This window comes from Gouania willdenowi, chromosome 8 (genome assembly GCF_900634775.1).
Source record: "Gouania willdenowi chromosome 8, fGouWil2.1, whole genome shotgun sequence".
NCBI lineage: Eukaryota > Metazoa > Chordata > Actinopteri > Blenniiformes > Gobiesocidae > Gouania > Gouania willdenowi.
Genome location: NC_041051.1, coordinates 16518543 through 16536453, shown reverse-complemented (window position 1 = coordinate 16536453; position 17911 = coordinate 16518543). Strand labels below are relative to the sequence as shown.

At 35.0% G+C, this 17911-nt stretch overlaps 3 protein-coding genes across 3 annotated transcripts; 2 read left to right on the top strand and 1 right to left on the bottom strand.

Moving 5' to 3' along the window:
• Window positions 1-1865: 1865 nt before the first annotated feature.
• Window positions 1866-4481, top strand: tspan10 (tetraspanin 10). The gene is made up of 3 exons (XM_028455785.1): window positions 1866-2243; window positions 2794-3371; window positions 4159-4481. Exons 1-3 carry the CDS (start codon window positions 2154-2156, stop codon window positions 4463-4465), a joined length of 975 nt encoding a protein of 324 aa, XP_028311586.1. The 5' UTR covers window positions 1866-2153; the 3' UTR covers window positions 4466-4481.
• A 1647-nt stretch (window positions 4482-6128) lies between these two features.
• Window positions 6129-9615, bottom strand: LOC114468737 (retinal cone rhodopsin-sensitive cGMP 3',5'-cyclic phosphodiesterase subunit gamma-like). Its single transcript, XM_028455787.1, has 4 exons — window positions 9531-9615; window positions 7269-7427; window positions 7155-7195; window positions 6129-6258 (listed from the first exon to the last, which is right to left on the bottom strand). Exons 2-4 carry the CDS (start codon window positions 7421-7423, stop codon window positions 6182-6184), a joined length of 273 nt encoding a protein of 90 aa, XP_028311588.1. The 5' UTR covers window positions 7424-7427; window positions 9531-9615; the 3' UTR covers window positions 6129-6181.
• Window positions 9616-11483: 1868 nt separating this feature from the next.
• ccdc137 (coiled-coil domain containing 137) lies at window positions 11484-16993 on the top strand. The gene is made up of 6 exons (XM_028455786.1): window positions 11484-11774; window positions 12611-12762; window positions 12856-13078; window positions 13171-13253; window positions 15589-15668; window positions 15915-16993. The coding sequence occupies exons 1-6, from the start codon at window positions 11704-11706 to the stop codon at window positions 16113-16115; spliced, it is 810 nt and encodes a 269-aa protein (XP_028311587.1). The 5' UTR covers window positions 11484-11703; the 3' UTR covers window positions 16116-16993.
• The last annotated feature ends 918 nt before the right edge of the window (window positions 16994-17911 follow it).

Below are 17911 nucleotides of genomic sequence, written 5' to 3'. Positions count from 1 at the left end.
ATATCTTTGTATTTATAATCTATTTATATCATATTTTTGTATTTGAATTTATAATTACATTTTAAATCTATTTATATGATACATTTTTGTATTCATATTTAAATTTATATTTTTATATTCCTCTTCAGCCCCATCGGACCCGCCAGCAGGGACAGCTCCATCTTCCCTTGACTTTCACGGGTCTAAATGTCACACATTCTATACCTCTCCAAAATCCTAAGAAACTCAGTTTAAACTGTAGCCAACCCAAAGTCAGAACAAAAGACCACAGCACACACACCAGGCCATTATATTCAAAGAGAGAAAAGTCGACAACTCCGCAAACTCTGCCTTTTTCACTTCTCTGCTTCACAACATAAATACAGAGCTCTATCACAAGAGCCTATGTGAAAGTACAGGCTGAGCTGAATCCAATGATATACAGGTTGGGTATGTTAATTCACAGCGTTGATCTCCATACATTAGTTCAATTTTTTCTGCTTTTTTAGCCTTCCCTATGGAGAATTGGCTTTATATTTGTACATATGTGAAGCTCTAGTTTTTTTTTGGGCGGACTACAGATTTCTGTTTTTAAAACATGATTTATTGTCACTCAATATCATATATTTCCAAAATTTCACATTATCTGTAACCACTTAGAGTCCAACTTCAAGCTGAACAAAAACTTGCCATGTAGGTCATGTAGAAGTTTGTTTTTTGTTCCGTCACATCAAACCCTATTAGGACAGATGTAAATCTATTTGAAAGCTTTATTACATTAAAAGGACAGTGCTGCTGCCTGCAGACTAAAAATTATAGCGGTATAAAGACAAGCCATCGCTCACTGCTCCTTTGATGCTGAGTAGCACTGCCTGTCTGACAGTGTGAAACATCAAAACATCTGCATCATCTGTCCTCAGTGCTAACAACTCAACAGAAGATATCAGAGAGAGAGAGATTTATAAAGAAACAAAGACACTCAGTGAATGTTTTATACCTTCGTTTATTACCAGAATAGTCAACCTATCATTGTACCCTGTAGATGTCTGAGTCATTTAACCTCATGCTATTACTCCGTCAGTGTTTTTCCCGCATCTGGAAGGAAATGTGTTGTTCCACATGGAGCAGAAAGAAATAAGTGTCGATATTGTAATAAAAAAACCAAAAGCAAAGAAAAAAAAGTTGTTTAATATTTTCAAAAAGCTATTTCCAGCGAAAGCATATTTTTCTGATCAATCATTAGTCAATTCTTAACCACATATGTAACGTACCAAAGTGTTTAAGAAAGGTCTTTCTTTCTTTCTTTCTTTCTTTCTTTCTTTCTTTCTTTCTTTCTTTCTTTCTTTCTTTCTTTCTTTCTATCTTTCTTTCTTTCTTTCTTTCTTTCTTTGCTTCTGTAATAAGTTCCTGAAACATCGTTTTTAAAATACATGTCTTGGTCACATTGAATATTACTATTTGTGAAATGAAGTATAAAATGTTCAAAACTCTGAATACTTTAATTTTCTTTTACAATTACTCTTACTCCAAATGGTGCTCATAGAGAGCTGAAAATACATCAAGTATACAATGTGCAGACATATACTATACTGTATATAAAACCTAATAGCAGGACATATATTATTCGTAAAAACATGGAAATCTTTGATAGGAATAGATAAATCAATGAAGTTCTTCATGGTTCTGATTTAATCCCTCCATCCAGAGCAGTTCAGTTAGAGAGAATCAACACGACTTTTCCATCTTTTTGGTGCTTCACAGCTGTTCTTTCACCTTCTGCTTGTTATTGACTCACATCAGCACATGTGCCTTGGACACACCCTTTTTATTGGCTTTTTAGGACTTGCTGAAATATGCTAACTTACACAGACTCAGAGAAAGCCAATGATTTTCCCCCTTCCTTCCTTTCATGTTAGCTTTAAAAAACCAAAATCATTTGTTTTTTTATGCAAACCGACTCACTTCAGTGGAATTCTGCTACTGCGTTATGTGTCCTTTCATCATGCTCTAAAAACCATCTAATCCCCTCACTGTGACTCTCACATGATGAAGGAATCCACCCCTCAGCCGCCTGAGGGCACACAGCACGCTCACCCCACCACTGCACAGTGGCAACACTTCCTCAAACATTTGTCCATGAGCTTCAGAGCAAATGCTCTCTCTTGTTGGGAAAAATGAAGAAATACTTGATAGTGAAAAGGTTTCCCTGGCCATGGCTGAAGGGAAAGACTGAGCAGGGTGAGACCAGTCCACTTTTACCAAAGGTAGGTCGATGTTTCACATTTGGTTATTGGTGATTTGGCTCTTCTGTAATTCTTCAAAGCAAGTATTATCAGAGGTGTAAAGAGTATTGATGTATCCTACTCAAGTAGAAGTACAGTTACTTGATTCAAATTGTGCTCAAGTACGAGTAAGTCCTACATAAAATACTCAAGTACAAGTAAAAAGTAGCACAATTAGAAATTACTCAAAGTAAAGGTTACTAGTTACTTTCACTCCCCCACAATTATTTTTTGTAATAAATCTTGCCACGGTTCCCTTGCATACAGTAAACATCTCATGTATGAATTTTAAAAGGAAGAAACCAAATCTTGCACAATTAGAACTTCAAAATGTACAATTCTTTTTAAAGTAAAATAACACCAATGGATTCAATTTAAAATAAAACTAATTCTCAGGCTCCAAGTATAGATACATTTATAAACTTTAAAAGAGAGAAATATAACCGGCATTCAATGCTGTACAGTAACGTGACTACTTGTAATCCGTTACTTTCACCTCTGAGTATTATATTATATGTTTGTCTCTTTAAAGACAGGATCTTCAAAGCATGAAGATGAGGAACTCGAACATGTCACGGCTGGCCTTCAACCAGAGACAAACGATGAAGAGAACCTCAGGACAACCCAGCTTTTCTACAGATACTCCCTCATGGACCATTTCTTAAAGTACCTCTTCATAATATGCAATCTTGTTTTCACAGTTATGGGCCTGGTGGTTCTAGGGCTAGGGATGTGGGGCCTGATCAGCAAAGAGTCCTTTGCTCAGGAGAAGATCAGTAGCATAGGTACCGACCCCATGCTGATAGTCATGTCTCTGGGCTTTGTGCTCACCATGCTCTGCTTGTCTGGCTGTGTCGGTGCTCTGAGAGAGAACTGCTTTCTGCTGAAGCTCTTCTCCTTTGCTGTGCTGACACTAATCGCCGTCCAGGTGCTGCTTGGGATTTTGGCTTATAGCATGCAGGGTCAGATCGGAGGCTACCTTCGGTCGGGGATGTTAGCTGCCATGGTGCGTTACCAAGACGACCTGGATCTGAGGTTCATCACGGATGAGATTCAGACCAACCTGCAGTGCTGTGGGGCTGATAACTACCGTGACTGGGAGGTTAACATGTGAGCACAGCATGAATAAAGATAACGATTATCAGTCTTAATCAGACGTGTAAAGAGCACTGATATATCCTAGTCAAGTAGAAATGCTGTTACTTAATTGAAATTGTACTCAAGTACAAGTACAAGTAAGTCATACATCAAATACTCAAGTAAAAAGAAGCTCAATTAGATAGTACTCAAGTTACTAGTTACTTTCACCCCAACATTTGTTTTTGGTAATACATTTTGCACAATCCATAGGAAGAGATGAAATCTTGCACAATTGAAACTTAATTTTTTTTACACAAAGGCATCTGTATGAAATAAAACATTTGTCAAAATGTACAATTCTTTTTAAAATAAAATAACACTAATAAATTAAATTCAAAAATGAAAAACATTATCAGGCTCTTAATATTGATACATTTATGAACCCTAAATCTGAGAAAATAACCTCCATTCAACGCTGTTTTGGTGAGGTGCATTACGTTTAATCTGATTGGTCAGGTATGATGTGATGCATTTAATTATTGCCTGGTCATTTCATTTTTCATGTCTGTTGATCACTTTAAAACAAAAAAAATTACAACATTTGGTTGTAGAAATGTAACAAATAACTTCTTTTAAAACATACTTAAGTACAAGTAAAATTACTCATTTAGAAATATACTCAAAAAAGTACAAGCACCCATCAAAGCAACTCAATGACAGTAACGTGAGTCCTTGTAATCCACTACTTTCACCTCTGGTCTTAATGTACAAGTAAAAACAGATCCACTGCCTAATGTACTCTGATTACTTTGCTCAGATATTACAACTGCTCAGCCCCTGGAGTACTTGCTTGTGGTGTTCCGGCAACATGCTGCGTGGATCCTTTGGAGAACGGCACAGTGTGGAACTCTCAGTGTGGGGTCGGAGCCTTGATGCTGGATGAATTCTCTGCCCAGAGTGTCATTTTCCTGGGTGGGTGTCTGGGAGGAATCTCTCGCTGGATTGAGCTGCACCAAACTCAAATTGGAATAGTTTCAATCGTTGTTGTTGGCGTCCAGATTCTGACATTGTTTGTCTCCACACGGCTATTGGAAAGTATCCAGTGGCACAAAGCCTACACATAACCTGCAGGGATGGATTTAATAGGGTGTCATTAAATGTATCCTGGATTTCATTATTCTTGGTCTCAGCAGCTTATTTAGTTAGCAAAGCTACGATGACAGCATCGGTTTTTCAGTAGATCTGTGTGATTCATGTTGATGAAATAGGAAGCTACTTTAAACTAGGAATATATCTTTAACATTTTTACTTTTTAGGAATTCCTATTCATATCAAAATAGGGTCTTTCTTTTTGCTATGCTTGGCTATGCTTGTCCATACTGTGCAATGCGTAGACATCCTACGCATACGCCTCCCAGTGCGTAGAAATTCTACGCGTCATTTGCCCAGTGTTTTCAATGAGGCATTCAGGTCATGTGACCACTTGTCAGCTCGGTTTCAGGAAGAAAAAAGATGTTGGACATTCGTTAAATTTTCACCGGAAATTGCTTTATATTAAGAGAGTTTGTTGCTTTAGTTTCATTTTGATGACATTTCTAGTGAGAAATGTACCCTTAACTTTCATAGTATCCCTTCAGTTTATGTATACGATCAGTTTGTTTGTTTCAACGTACATTCATCCTGCTTTATCTTGTTGCTATGGTGTTGCTAAGGACGCTTAGAACGCGCCGGAAGTGATGTATGATTTCTGACGTGTTTAGTATTTGAAAACATACTGATTACGCAAATTATTTATTTATTCTGATTATTATTACCTATATTAATTTACATTTGAATATATTGCCACACCTCAAGGCTAAGGGTGCATTTCTCACTAGAAATGTCGCTAGCCAAAAACTCTGTTAATATAAAGCAATTTCCAGTGAAAATTCAACAAATCTTCGCCACGTTTTTTCCTTCCAGAAACCGAGCTGTCAGGTGGTCACATGACCTGATGTACGTCCCATTGAAAACAAATGACGTAGAATTTGTATGCCCTGAGAGGCATATGCGTAGGATGTCTACGCGTTGCGCGGTGGACAAAAATGAGACTGGGTTGTAATGTCACACACACATTTTTGTTTGAAGTTGGATTAATTCATGCCTATTTTTGGACAGATAAAAATGAAATGTAGTTCATTGAATTCCAAGATTTTGTATTTTTATGCACTGGCAAAAAAGCAATCTTGCTTTTGACATTAAAACAGGAAGATAATAATTATAAAACTATATCACATTGTCAGGGCTATCACGCTGCATATCACACTTAACTACAAGCCATATATATTTATATATTCTGTTGTAAAACTGCCATTATTATTAGCTGTAATAGCTATAAATAGCTATAAATATAATAATAATAATAATAATAATAATAATAATAATAATAATAATAATAATAATGCAATCCATAAAATAATTAAGGAACACAACTATAATACGTGTAAAATCACAAGCTTTATTGAGAGTGTTATCAAATATTAAGTGACATGTGATCACCGACCAATCACGTGTCAGTCACTTATGGCTCCACCATTGTCAGAAACAATCAGGCAATTATAGCTGAACTGAGGTTTATGGTTGTGTAAACAGAAGCTTGAGAATCTCATAAAAACAAACAATATAAAATAATTTGCAGAGAACAGCATTTACATTCCATACATACTGTATGTTTTACACAGTACGTCTGAGGATTACTAGGCAAAGAAGTTTGTGTTAACAATGTTGAATCTTCAAATCCAGACTTAAGTCCCAAGCTGTTCTGATCGATGGTAGAAAAATGTATTACACAGTGGAGGGAATCAGATGATGCCGTACTGAGCAAGCTCGTGTAACTCTAGATGACTATAAGCTTCCCAGGGACAGATGACTGTTATATCTGGAAAAGAAAGATCGTTTGTTACAAAAGGACAATGTGTATCAGGTGCCCACTGTAAAGTTGCGCATGCTAAAATAAATGGCATCTTTTCACAACATTTAGCAACAAACCATATTTAAAAAAACGTGTGTGAATTTTTTTCTTGTAAAAATATAATGTCAATGTGAAATCTAAATCTAGATGTTAAATATGAAATCTTAATCTAAATGTGAAATCTAAATCTAAATGCTAAATGTCAAATCTAAATATTAAATGTTAAATCTAAATTTTACATGTAAATCCTAAATGTTAAATCTTAATGTTAAATATTAAATGTAAATGTAAATTCAACTTTATTTATATAGCTCAGAATACAACAAAGTCATCCCAAAGTGCTTCACAATATAAAATTCATAGTAAGAAAGAAAGAACCTAACAAGATCCACATGAACAAGCATTTAGCGACAGTGGTAAGAAAATGATAAATGTTTAATCTAAATGTCATGGGTGAAACTAAATATTTAGCTAATATGCGAATTTGCCGAAAGTACCAAGTAATAGCTCATTGACGCGAACAGGCGTTATCCGCGTTCTATTCAGACGGAGTGATTGCGCTTCACATTTAGAACAATTCATATTTAGGTTTAACATTTAGATTAAACATTAAGATTTGGATTTAATATTTGAAATTGAAAGGAAATATCACAAATTTCACAAATATTGCTGAAAATCTGATCAGAAGTAACATGAAAAAAATTCACATATATTTTTTAAACATGGTTTGTTGCTAAATGTTGTGAAATGTTGTTTTTTTATTTTAACACACACAACTCCACTATCAGAGCCCCATATTAATGTGTGATATATGTGCAGGGTTTATTGAGCAGATGATACAAACTGTTTCTACTCATGCTTACCAATACCGAGGCCTTCCATTCCAGGGATATCCTCACCAAAGCTTGACATAAATAAACAATACAAGCAGTGTCAGGGGAACCTTTAGCACAGTTTATAAGTCATCAGAGGCTTACCCAATAACTCCTCTTTTGGGGGGCTTGCTCTTGAACTGCCGAGTGTTCCTCTGCTTGAATTTTGGAGGGGCTTTGCGTGGAGAGCCTGGTCCTATAGGTCTGGTTGGAGCTTTGCTGCTTGTCTTTGACTCAGGTTTGAGGGTATCCAAATTCATCTTTCTGTTCCCAAAATGTACAAAGAATACATTATCATGTTGTCAAACATAGTGAAAACTTTGGATACCTGAACTAAAATGTTTAACGATAAAGTCACACCTCAAGTTGGGTTTTCATGCATAATCAGAGATTGGATTCAAATGATATTATATTCTGGTTATTTAAGTTTGTCCCAAAAACTAATGAACTTGTGATGCAATTAATGGTCATAAATATAAGAAGGCCGTGAGAACAATCAAACATGCAACGTCAAATTGCTACATATGGGTGAGAAAAATGTGCATCACAATCTGCTGTATATATGGCTGAGATGATGGGTGCATTAAAAACAGCACGCAAACATTGAAATTTGACAAAACAACAGCAGAAGTAAGGCTGTGCACGTGCAACTTGACTAAGGCAGTATAATGCAGTTAACCTGCATATACTTCACCTGGTGTGTAAAAATAATATTTTCAAAGATTTGTTATTGCAGGTATCATTAGAATTGGCTATAAAATTGAAGGAAAAGTGATTCAATGCTTCTTCTTGCCGTTAGGTGGCAGTAGTTGGCACAAAAAAATGATGCCTTATGCTGGGCAGAGGTGGGTATAACTGTTATGAAAGTGGGGGTCAAAAATGTGTCTGTATCTGATCAGAGGGCCACATTATCAGCATTCATGTCAGTGATCTAAGCATTAATACAGGAAAGAACAAAGAGTTTTTGTGGTTATTATGTGTATTCTTTTTGTTTTGTGTGCTTTGGTGTCATTTTGTTTTACAACGTTGTGCTAATTTAGTGTGTCTTGCCTTCATTTTGTGCGATTTTGCTCTTGTCTCGGATATATTTGTGCGTGTTTTTTTTATGTCAATTTGAATATTTTCCTTTTATTTTGAAAAAATTGTGTTGTTGCTTTGTGTATTACGAGTCATTTTATGTGTGTTTGTTATTGTTTTGTGAGTTTTTGTTGTCATTTTGTAAAACAGTTTGTTACTTTATATAATATTCTCTTATTTTCTCTCTTTTTTTTCTTCGTTTTTCTCTTTTGTTTTGTGTGTTTTTTTGTCGCCGTTTTGTGCATTTTTGTTGTCCAGCCTGTTTTTCTGTAATTTTGTATGTTTTTTAAGACATTTTGTGGGTTTACTTTGGTGGACACATACAACTACAAAGAGGGCCGCATGTGGCCCCCGGGCCGCCAGTTACTCACATCTGATGTAGGGCCTGCTATTCATCACAAAAGGTTAGATAGCGCTACAATTCACTTTATTTTGCTGGAAAATTTTGTTTTCTGGCATCTGCGTAGACACACTCAGCAGAAATGTTTCAGCCTTTCACATACTGTTTTTTTGGAACAAAACAATGAGTTAAATATAAAAGTTCGGCATCAAAACGCCTTATATTTAAGCATAATGACTTCTTTGTTTTTTTCCATAAAGTTTAAAGTATCTGCTAATGAATTGCTACATGTACGACAGCACACATTTAGAGGTACAGTCTGGATTCCATACCTTTATGGTTCACCGGGGATTAATATTGCAACAAAAGGGGCCTCTGCATGTCGTGGTGATCATGATTCTATAACTAAGCATTTAATGCACAGCCACGTATCAACCTTCAGGATGTATGTAAGCCTTAAAGCGCCTTCATAATCAGATTATATGAACACATGCTGAATTTGCTTCTGAACATAGAGATGTAATACGTCAGAAATGCTCACTCAGATGAGTATTTCAGTATAAATTAAAGAAATGTATCTGAAAACGTTGTGAATTATTGAATTATCCAACGCTGGCTGAGAAAATCAGACATTTGAATTAAGTGCTAACATAAAATAATCATGTAAAGACATCAAAACTCCATATTTTGCAGTTAGCAGAAACGAGATATTTCTGTAAATAGCTGCAAAGTATGAGACTAGTTTGCATTTCTCTTTTTGCTTCCATTTGTGAAATTAAATATGATGGTGAAACTGTTCTCTATATTCTCCCTGATGTAGAGCTACAATAACAATCTCCTGCAAACGTTTTGAATACAAAAAAAAAAAAAAAAAAGAAATATAAAGTGGAGCGACCAATAGCTACATATTTTTGGTCAGTGAATAGAAGCCATACACATCTGTGTTTTACCTTCTGCTTTCACTCCCAGTTGGAGGTCCAGTTGAAATGTGTGGGTTGTCTGGTGGAGATCAGAGCTGCTGCTGCTGCTGCTGCTGCTGCTTAAACAATGAGTCAAATCTAGTGACGTCCTTTTAAACACATCAGATCTCTGAGTAGATTATGATGCTACCAGGCATTACACACACACACACACACGCACACACACACACACACACACACAAGCACAAGCACAAGCGGCTCATTGACATTTTATTTGGAACAGTACATTACTGAGGGATTGGGGAGGATAACACCACCCTGCACCTGAGACGGTCTGAGTATCTAACCCATGACTGCAGGGTAAAGAGTAAAGACTCTATGCAAGTTCCATTATATGCAGATAAAATATTATTAATGCAGTGAGAATACAGCTGCATGAGAAGCTAATGTTGTGATTTTCCACAGTCATTCAGCTGATCAATCCAAAGGAGACCAAATAGAACATACAGCACTTAGGAGAGCTTTGTTATTGAATTTTAAAGTTGATCAGGCACGATCAATCTTACAGCAATGTATTTTATGTAAAAGTATTGGAAAACGTAAAAGTATTGAAAAAAAGCTGTTAGATTTCTAGATGACATATCCCATAAACGTTTTCTTTGTAGTGACACATCTATATAAACTCTCTAAAACACGGGTTCTGAACTAGTCGCACCCTGGAACCCACACTTTGCCACGGTCATTAAATCGCGACCCACCTTTTTTTTATTTAATTTTTAAATTTTTTTTGGGAATTCAACCAGCCACGTTTAGTTTTTCAAAAATAGCTGTTAAAATCACACATATACAATCTTTTTTTAAACATACATCTAAATATTTTCCTGTGCAACATGGCTGTCAAAAGAAAAGTTTATTTCAAAATAAAAGACAATTCCAACCTGAGAGAAATCAAGTATATTTATTTATGTTTGACCAGCTGTCCGCGACCCACTTTTGGATCCCGACCCATCAGTTGAGAATCGCTGCTTTTAACTACACCATCTACACGAATGGGTCCCAACCTCTTTTGAACTCATTTTGATATCACAAATTTCTGGCGACCCCAAAAACATTTTTATTCCTTTTAAAAATGAGTTTTTTATCATGTTTGTTGTCCTGTGTTAAAGATACGGAATAACAAAGATATGTGACAAATTGTGCCAACTCAGATATTTTTATAATGTATTTTATTTTAACTATATTTATATTTGAGAAAGTAAAAGTACAGAATACAGTTTTTTAAAATTGTGTGTTGTGTTTTAATTGTAAGAATAATTTAATAATGATTCAATTAAATTCAACCTTATACAGCGCTAATTATACCATTAGTCATTTTGTAGCTCTCAAAAAATGTATATAATAATTCAATATATGGATAATAGATAAGAATATATAGATTTAATGATAATAATTTAATAGTTGCATTTTTAAAATCTTTTTAGTCAATTACTAGACATTTCAGGCGACCCCAAATGAATTCACAACCCCAAGGTTGAAAAACACTGATCTACACACTTTCGACAAACAGAGAAATGTCATAGTTCAGGTTTGTATTGATAAACAGTACATATTCAGTGTTCCCCTGCAGAAGAATAGCAATAGAAAAATAACTCAACTAACTTCTAAAAATTGGTTTTCTTTCTTTAAAATTAAACTGTTGTTTCAGTAAATAGCAGAAATATATATATATATTAATTTTGCTTATTAATTAATTAATTAATTCATATTTATTTCTATATATATTATTTTATCTTGCTATTTATTTCACATAATCACGCCCCAATGTGACGTCATACTAGCGTAATACCTCCCTTAGCCAATCAGTGTCCCTTTGGAGTAAAGATCGTCTAAAATATGATGTATCACTCAAACCTTAAATAAAGCCACCAGTGTGTCTTTTATTTCTTATTTTATTAGAAATATATATATATATATATGTATTTTAGAAGATAATTTTATAAACAACAGATTAAAATTTATGCATCAGGATAGTGAAGAATGTGTGAAACTTGTAAATTAAGGGTTTAAACCACAATTAGAAGAATTTTTTTGTAGAGGAAGAAAATCTCAGAGTGAGACCTCACTGCCTTTTAATGGTTGAATGCTTCGTGTCTGCTGCTCCACGTGTTTTAAAACTGTAAAAATACATTAAAATGTTGTAGCGATGGGTAAAACCAACAAGAACAAAACTAACCAGCCCGAGAAACCAGTAAAGAAGAATGGACTCCAGTCAAGGTAATAATAAAACAAGATTTATGTGCAAAACGCAACGAGTTAGCATCAGCAGCTAACTGTTTACATGTTTACTGAGTTTAGAGAGACAACCTATGAGTTTAAACTTTATTTTAGCCGAGTCCAAAAGGCCACAATAATAGTGGTAGAGTCACATTTTGTAATGTATTCTGAAATATTCGTATTTTTTTTCTTATAGCTTAAGCACATGGACAATATTACAGTTAGAATAAGTCTTCCTCCAAATAAAAGATTAGTTTTTCATTAAATCTCAGAAACAAAGCGTTTATTTAACAGTTTAACTCCCCTGACATGGAAAATACAGTCAGCTAGGTTTATTTATTGTCTATTGATATGGAAACGTATGAATAGAATGGTAGTCCATTCATACGCAGCGAGTTGGCCACTTTAGGTGACTTGATAGGTGCACCACGTGACTTAAAGTTCCGTCAGTTTTATTTTTAGCTCATAGCTTCCCCGCTAACATTTTTTTTTTTTAACCCTAACCCATAAAATACCGTAAAATGTTTTTATTTTTTATTTTCGTACATGTATTTTCATAGGTGGAATTTGCCTTGTTAAATATGTTAAAATGAAAAAAATATATATGACAAAAGTAGGAAGGAATAAAATAACAAAGTTATATTCAATGAAGTTAAATGTCATTGGACTATTTAAGCTTAATTGGATTAATCATATTTTTTGCTAATAATTTGTTTTGAAAAAGGACGTATGACTATACATTTGATTGATACCAGTTTCTTTATTTCAATATTTTTTTATTTAATTGAAGGCTAAAAACTAAAACGCATATAATTTGCTCTGCTGTCAAACATCAGCAATACCAAGCTGAGGAAAAATGTGAACCAGAAGAAAGGAGAGTCCAAACATGAGGACCACATCAGCCACATCCCCTTCAGACTGAGAGAGATCCTGAAGAGCAAAGACGGAATGAAAAATGGACCGTCAAAGGCTAAAAAAGTCAAAGCTGGTGAATAGAAACGTTGTTTTTATGTCATACATCCATCCAATCCAAAAAGAGTTCATTGTTTTCTGATTTGACTGCATCGCTATATTTCCACAGTCATGGCTCCTCGCTTTAGGCCAGAGGAATCCCAGGTTGGAGACATCCCAGTTCCACATTTTAAGAGAGGGAAGAAGGAGAGTGAGAAAGCCTACAAGCAGCGAATGGAGAATGAGACCAGTCATGTCCTCTTTCTTACTAATAACCAAGTGGACAGAAAGCCTGAGCTGAAGGCAGAGGAGCAAGAGAAACCTGCACGAAGCAAGTCTATCAACAAGAAGGAGTGAGTGTGCACAAATTATTTTATTTTTTAATATTTTTTTTTACTGTGAAGATGCTTCTCGTTTAAGCATAATTTCTGTCTTTTCATGATAGGCATGATAAAGGACGACTACAGAGGCTACAGCTGAGAAAGCTGGACAGACAAGAGGACAAACTGGAGAAAGACATGTTTAAAGGTAAAACTATTTCCGCCTTCATTCATTTGTATAATCAGTTCTATGATCAACTCTAAAGCTGCTATGAACTGATGGATTGTGGAAATGTACAATAATTACACATATTAGAGCTGGAATGTCAATATGATTATGATTTTTTTTTAATTTTTTTTTTTTTTACCATCACCAGCCCTCCCTAATAAAGGGTAAGAAACACTTTATTATAGGGAGGAAATAAAAGAAATGGCAGTGTTACACTTAAGTGAGGGGGAAGGGAACAGGGAGGAGAGACTCAAGGTAGGAAATAGAATGGGTGGGGATGAGTTGATTATTTTAAAGTGAGAGTGAGATGTGATGTTGTAGTTGTGCATATGGTGTGAAGCTTAGGTATAATGGTAGTGGCTGTGAACAGAGGGAAGGAGTGAGTGAGTGGTTATACCTAAAACAGGTATTTAATTTAAACCCACTACTTACACATTGTATATTGTTATCTTTCTTTACTGCTACTTACCCGTCCTGTACTCTTTGTTTGACTTGGTTGTGTATGAGTATATTTAAAGTTCAATAAATGTTAAGAGTTCTATTGGTGTATTTAATTTAATTTCTAATATATACTTTTATATCATATGAGTGTTTCAGTTGTCTTTCATAATCAATGTGCTTTAAAAAAAAAAAAAAAAAAAAAAAAAAAATGAATCGGCTGAATTTTTTAAAAATCCCATATTGGTCCCGCTAAACACAGGAGCAAAGAGTGGAGAACAAGGGTCCGAAGAGTGTGATGAGAACAAATGTTGGGACGTGCTTCCAATTTCCATTTCAAATTTTCGCAAATTCTGTTTTAGACATTGTCGGAAATTAGGCCCTCCATTTAGCCAAGAAGCCGACTAGTAAAACATAATCATTTTTAATTAAGTTTCATGTGTTTACCAGACAAAGCTGGCCGCATTAGACAGTAATGTAACAGTAATGTGACTATTGCACCTAAATATCCTGTTTGTACTGTTCTCAGTAATTATTGATTAAATCAAGTCTGATTCGGTTTAATTATAGGAAATCAGAGATATTTATCAACCATAACTTTATGTAACTCCTTATTAGCAGTGGCTTATATTAAACAGTAAAAACACTATTGGAAATAAATGAATGGCATACAATACCACTAATAGAGTGACCGACATGCACAAATATACACATGAAATATCAGCCCATGATTTATTAGTCTACAGCTATTGTAGCTTTTTTTCAATATGTAAATGCTATTACTAAAGCACATTCTAGGGCTGATGTATTCAACTTCATTTGTTTTTTGAAGGAACCTGTTGACTGTCATTTATTTGCATTGGTAAAACCTACTGTGTATCTTAATCTGTGCAAATATCCAAGCTGTAATTACGTTTTTTTATCCATTGCTAATAAAATTGCCCCATAATATTTTTAATAATTTTTTACCTTGTTTCAGGTTAAACCCATCTCCACTTTCCTGCATTTTATCAGCTTTTCCTAATTTTCTGACATACTAAAAGTCCCAACATTATGGCAGTTAAATGGATAAATTCTCGTGAAAATGCATGATTATCTTCTAAAACATGTAAGTAAGGGTAGGTTTCATATTGTCCATCCATTTTCAGATGGAATATCTGAAGGCCTAGTTACGATCAGCAGAATGGAAATGTTTAGCTAGATCTGGGGGTGACGTACCAAACAAAATAAGAGCTTCATAAAAAGCGAGGACGCCTGCAGTAACTACATTCCTTTGATTCATGACAAAGTTAAAGGTACCTTTGGTAGCTTCTGGTTAACAGAATACTTTGTTAATAATAATGCATTTTATAGAAAGTTATTATACTTATATATATATATATATATATGGTACATTTTGAGAAAAATTATCTAAATCTACATTACTTTAGCACTACTTGCACATATCAAAAACTTCAACGTTTGCCCAGCACTTAATAGAAATTATTTGATGTGTTAGGAACTTCTGCAAAATGAGTGAGAAACTTAAACATTTGAATGTCAAGAAAACAGATTGGCAAAGGAAAGGAAGTTAATTAGAAATGATCAGTCCCAAAGACCTTCTGTTTAATTTAAGTTCAGGGCACACATTAAAAAAACTATTCAAACCTTTTATTTGTAGTATTGTGTTTAAAATGAGAGATTTTTCCAAAGTAAAAAGGTAGGTTATCAACCATATTACTGCTTGTAGTTGTTAGAAATATCTCTATCTCTTTATTATTGTGTTTTTTTTTTTATTAATTATAAAGGCCGGTCTTAAATACATGTGAAAGATTTACATGTTCCAATCATCTTTTTCAATCATTGTCATCATGTTTTTTTTTTTTTTTTTTTGCAGATCATGTTCCATTTGGTGAGGTTGCAATGGCCCCACCATCATTCAGCTCAAAGCCCAGAAAAGCTCAAGTCAAATCTCAGGTAACCATTGCATGCAAACGCTTTAGCTGTTAAAAGATGATCAACTTTCCATTAGCTACTAGCTGTACTGCTATTTATTCTCCTACCTTTTTATTAATGCTCTCAGCAAGTCAAGCTGCATCTTTAAAAGATGTTTGAGTCAAATTGTCAATTCATTAGAATTGGCCTTTGTTTAAAGAGATCAAATTGTCACCCTTCACTTCATCTGTATAAATACAACCCCATGGTTTGTTTCTTTTCAATCAGGCAGCACCAAAAGAGCTCCTTCTAAACTCTCTGCTTGGCCATGCTGTGTCTTCCACCACCAAGCCCTCCATGGCTAAACAGAGGATCATGGAGGAGGAGCGGATACGAGCGGTTGAAGCCTATCGTTTCCTGAAAAAGCAAAAACAGCAGCAGCTCGAGGCCAGGACTGCAATAAAGAAAAGAGTTGGAAAGCAGCTCTGACATTGACCTTTTCTAAATGTAAATGAAGCAGCTGATGAACCCGTCAGTGTCGGGGGCTGATATTCAGCAGCTGCTCTTTGTGTTATGAAATAAAGCTGCTGGAACAGGGTGTGGTTTTATTCATTTCCATACCTGCCTCAGACACACAAACCAGTATTTGCAATAACAGGTTTTTATGTGTGACCAGGAGTGAGCAATATTTGCCTGAGTGTTTGCCACATAATGATCAACAAATAAACCCTAAATGTTTGTTTTCTGACTTTGTTAAGGATTTATATTAAAACATATCAGCTTTTACTCGTGAATATGGATGTTTTTATTTTGTGGTTGTCATTTGTGACTTCTCTCACTAGGTGGCAGTATTTCTGTATCAAACCACTGTTAATCATTCTAAATTATTTGCCATAAATAAAATGTACTGAATTCAAATGTAAACAAAAACTGGAATGTGTATCATTTGTTCTGATTTTCATAAGGTGTCACTACCCAACTTCAATTTAATTATATATTGTTTTGTAGCTGGAAATGAGATTAGATAAACTGCCTTTTTCCAAACTGTTCATGTTATTGTGGATGGATTTTATTTAATTTTTTTGTGGGATTTGGAAAGACTTTATTTTGGCCATTTTGTTTCTGAGCGAAAATGTTCTATTAGCGCATAAGCCGTTTTCAAAAGGGTTGACGTTTATTGAAGGCTATTTATTTGTAATCCCTGAAAGCTTTCTGCTCTCTGAGCAGCAGCTTTGTTTGAATATTTGTTTCTGAGGAAAACTATACAAAGCCACATATTTGCCTAAATGCTGTATCACAGCAGCTGGGAGCTTTACTCTATTACTGATCAGGTGAATTAGAGAAAAATAGATGTATTGCACATTAAATACCTGTTGTCTGGTTTTTCTGTACGTTTGTTCTTTGATGACAATGAAATGTATGAAGTAGGAGCAGCTGTATGTGAAGGAGTGCTGACTCCATTCAGTTGAGAGCATTTAAGTGTGACATTAAGGGCCTGTACTACGAAGCTAGATAAATATATCCTGGCTTTATCTCCCTTAGCGGGCTTCACCTAACCAAACATTGTCAGACAGAAGCTGTACTACGAATTTTGATCACAACTCGCTAGGTTAAGCGAGTTGATTCCAGCCTGGTTACGTGCGTGCCCTTGAGACAGACGAGAAGATTACAGCGTCAGACCAATCACATTCACGGAGTAACTGTGGAGAGCAATTTACGTCACAATTGAGGAATAATTCTTCGAAAATATGAAGATTTCAAATCCATAATTCAGACCAGAAACAACACTGTTGCTGCAGTCAATTAATGAGTATTAATGCTTAAATAAGTGAGATTATAAACGGACACTGATCAGTTTCACTTTCATTTTTACCTTGTCCATGGCTGTGATGCTGTGCTCATGCAGATCAGCCTAAATCATAAAGTGGAATGTATTTATATTTTATATTATCTTACAGAACTGAGGCTCTTTGCATCACCCCAGAATACATGAATGAATGAATTTATTTATCTCGGTGCACGCAGGCTTTATTAGCTGACTTATTTTACTTATTTTATTTTATCAGTCCATCAGATAAAAATCTCTATACTTCCTATGGGATGTTATCGGTAAATGAAAGGATTGCATTGATGCCTAAGTATTCTCTCTCTCCTGTCAGCGTTTTCACACAATAATCCTCCTTTTATAGGACAGGTCATTTTCTAAGGGAACTGATTGGTCAGGAGGCGGGACTTTAGTGCTCTCTCAGATCCAAGCCACAACAAAATCTTGTCCCGACCAGGTT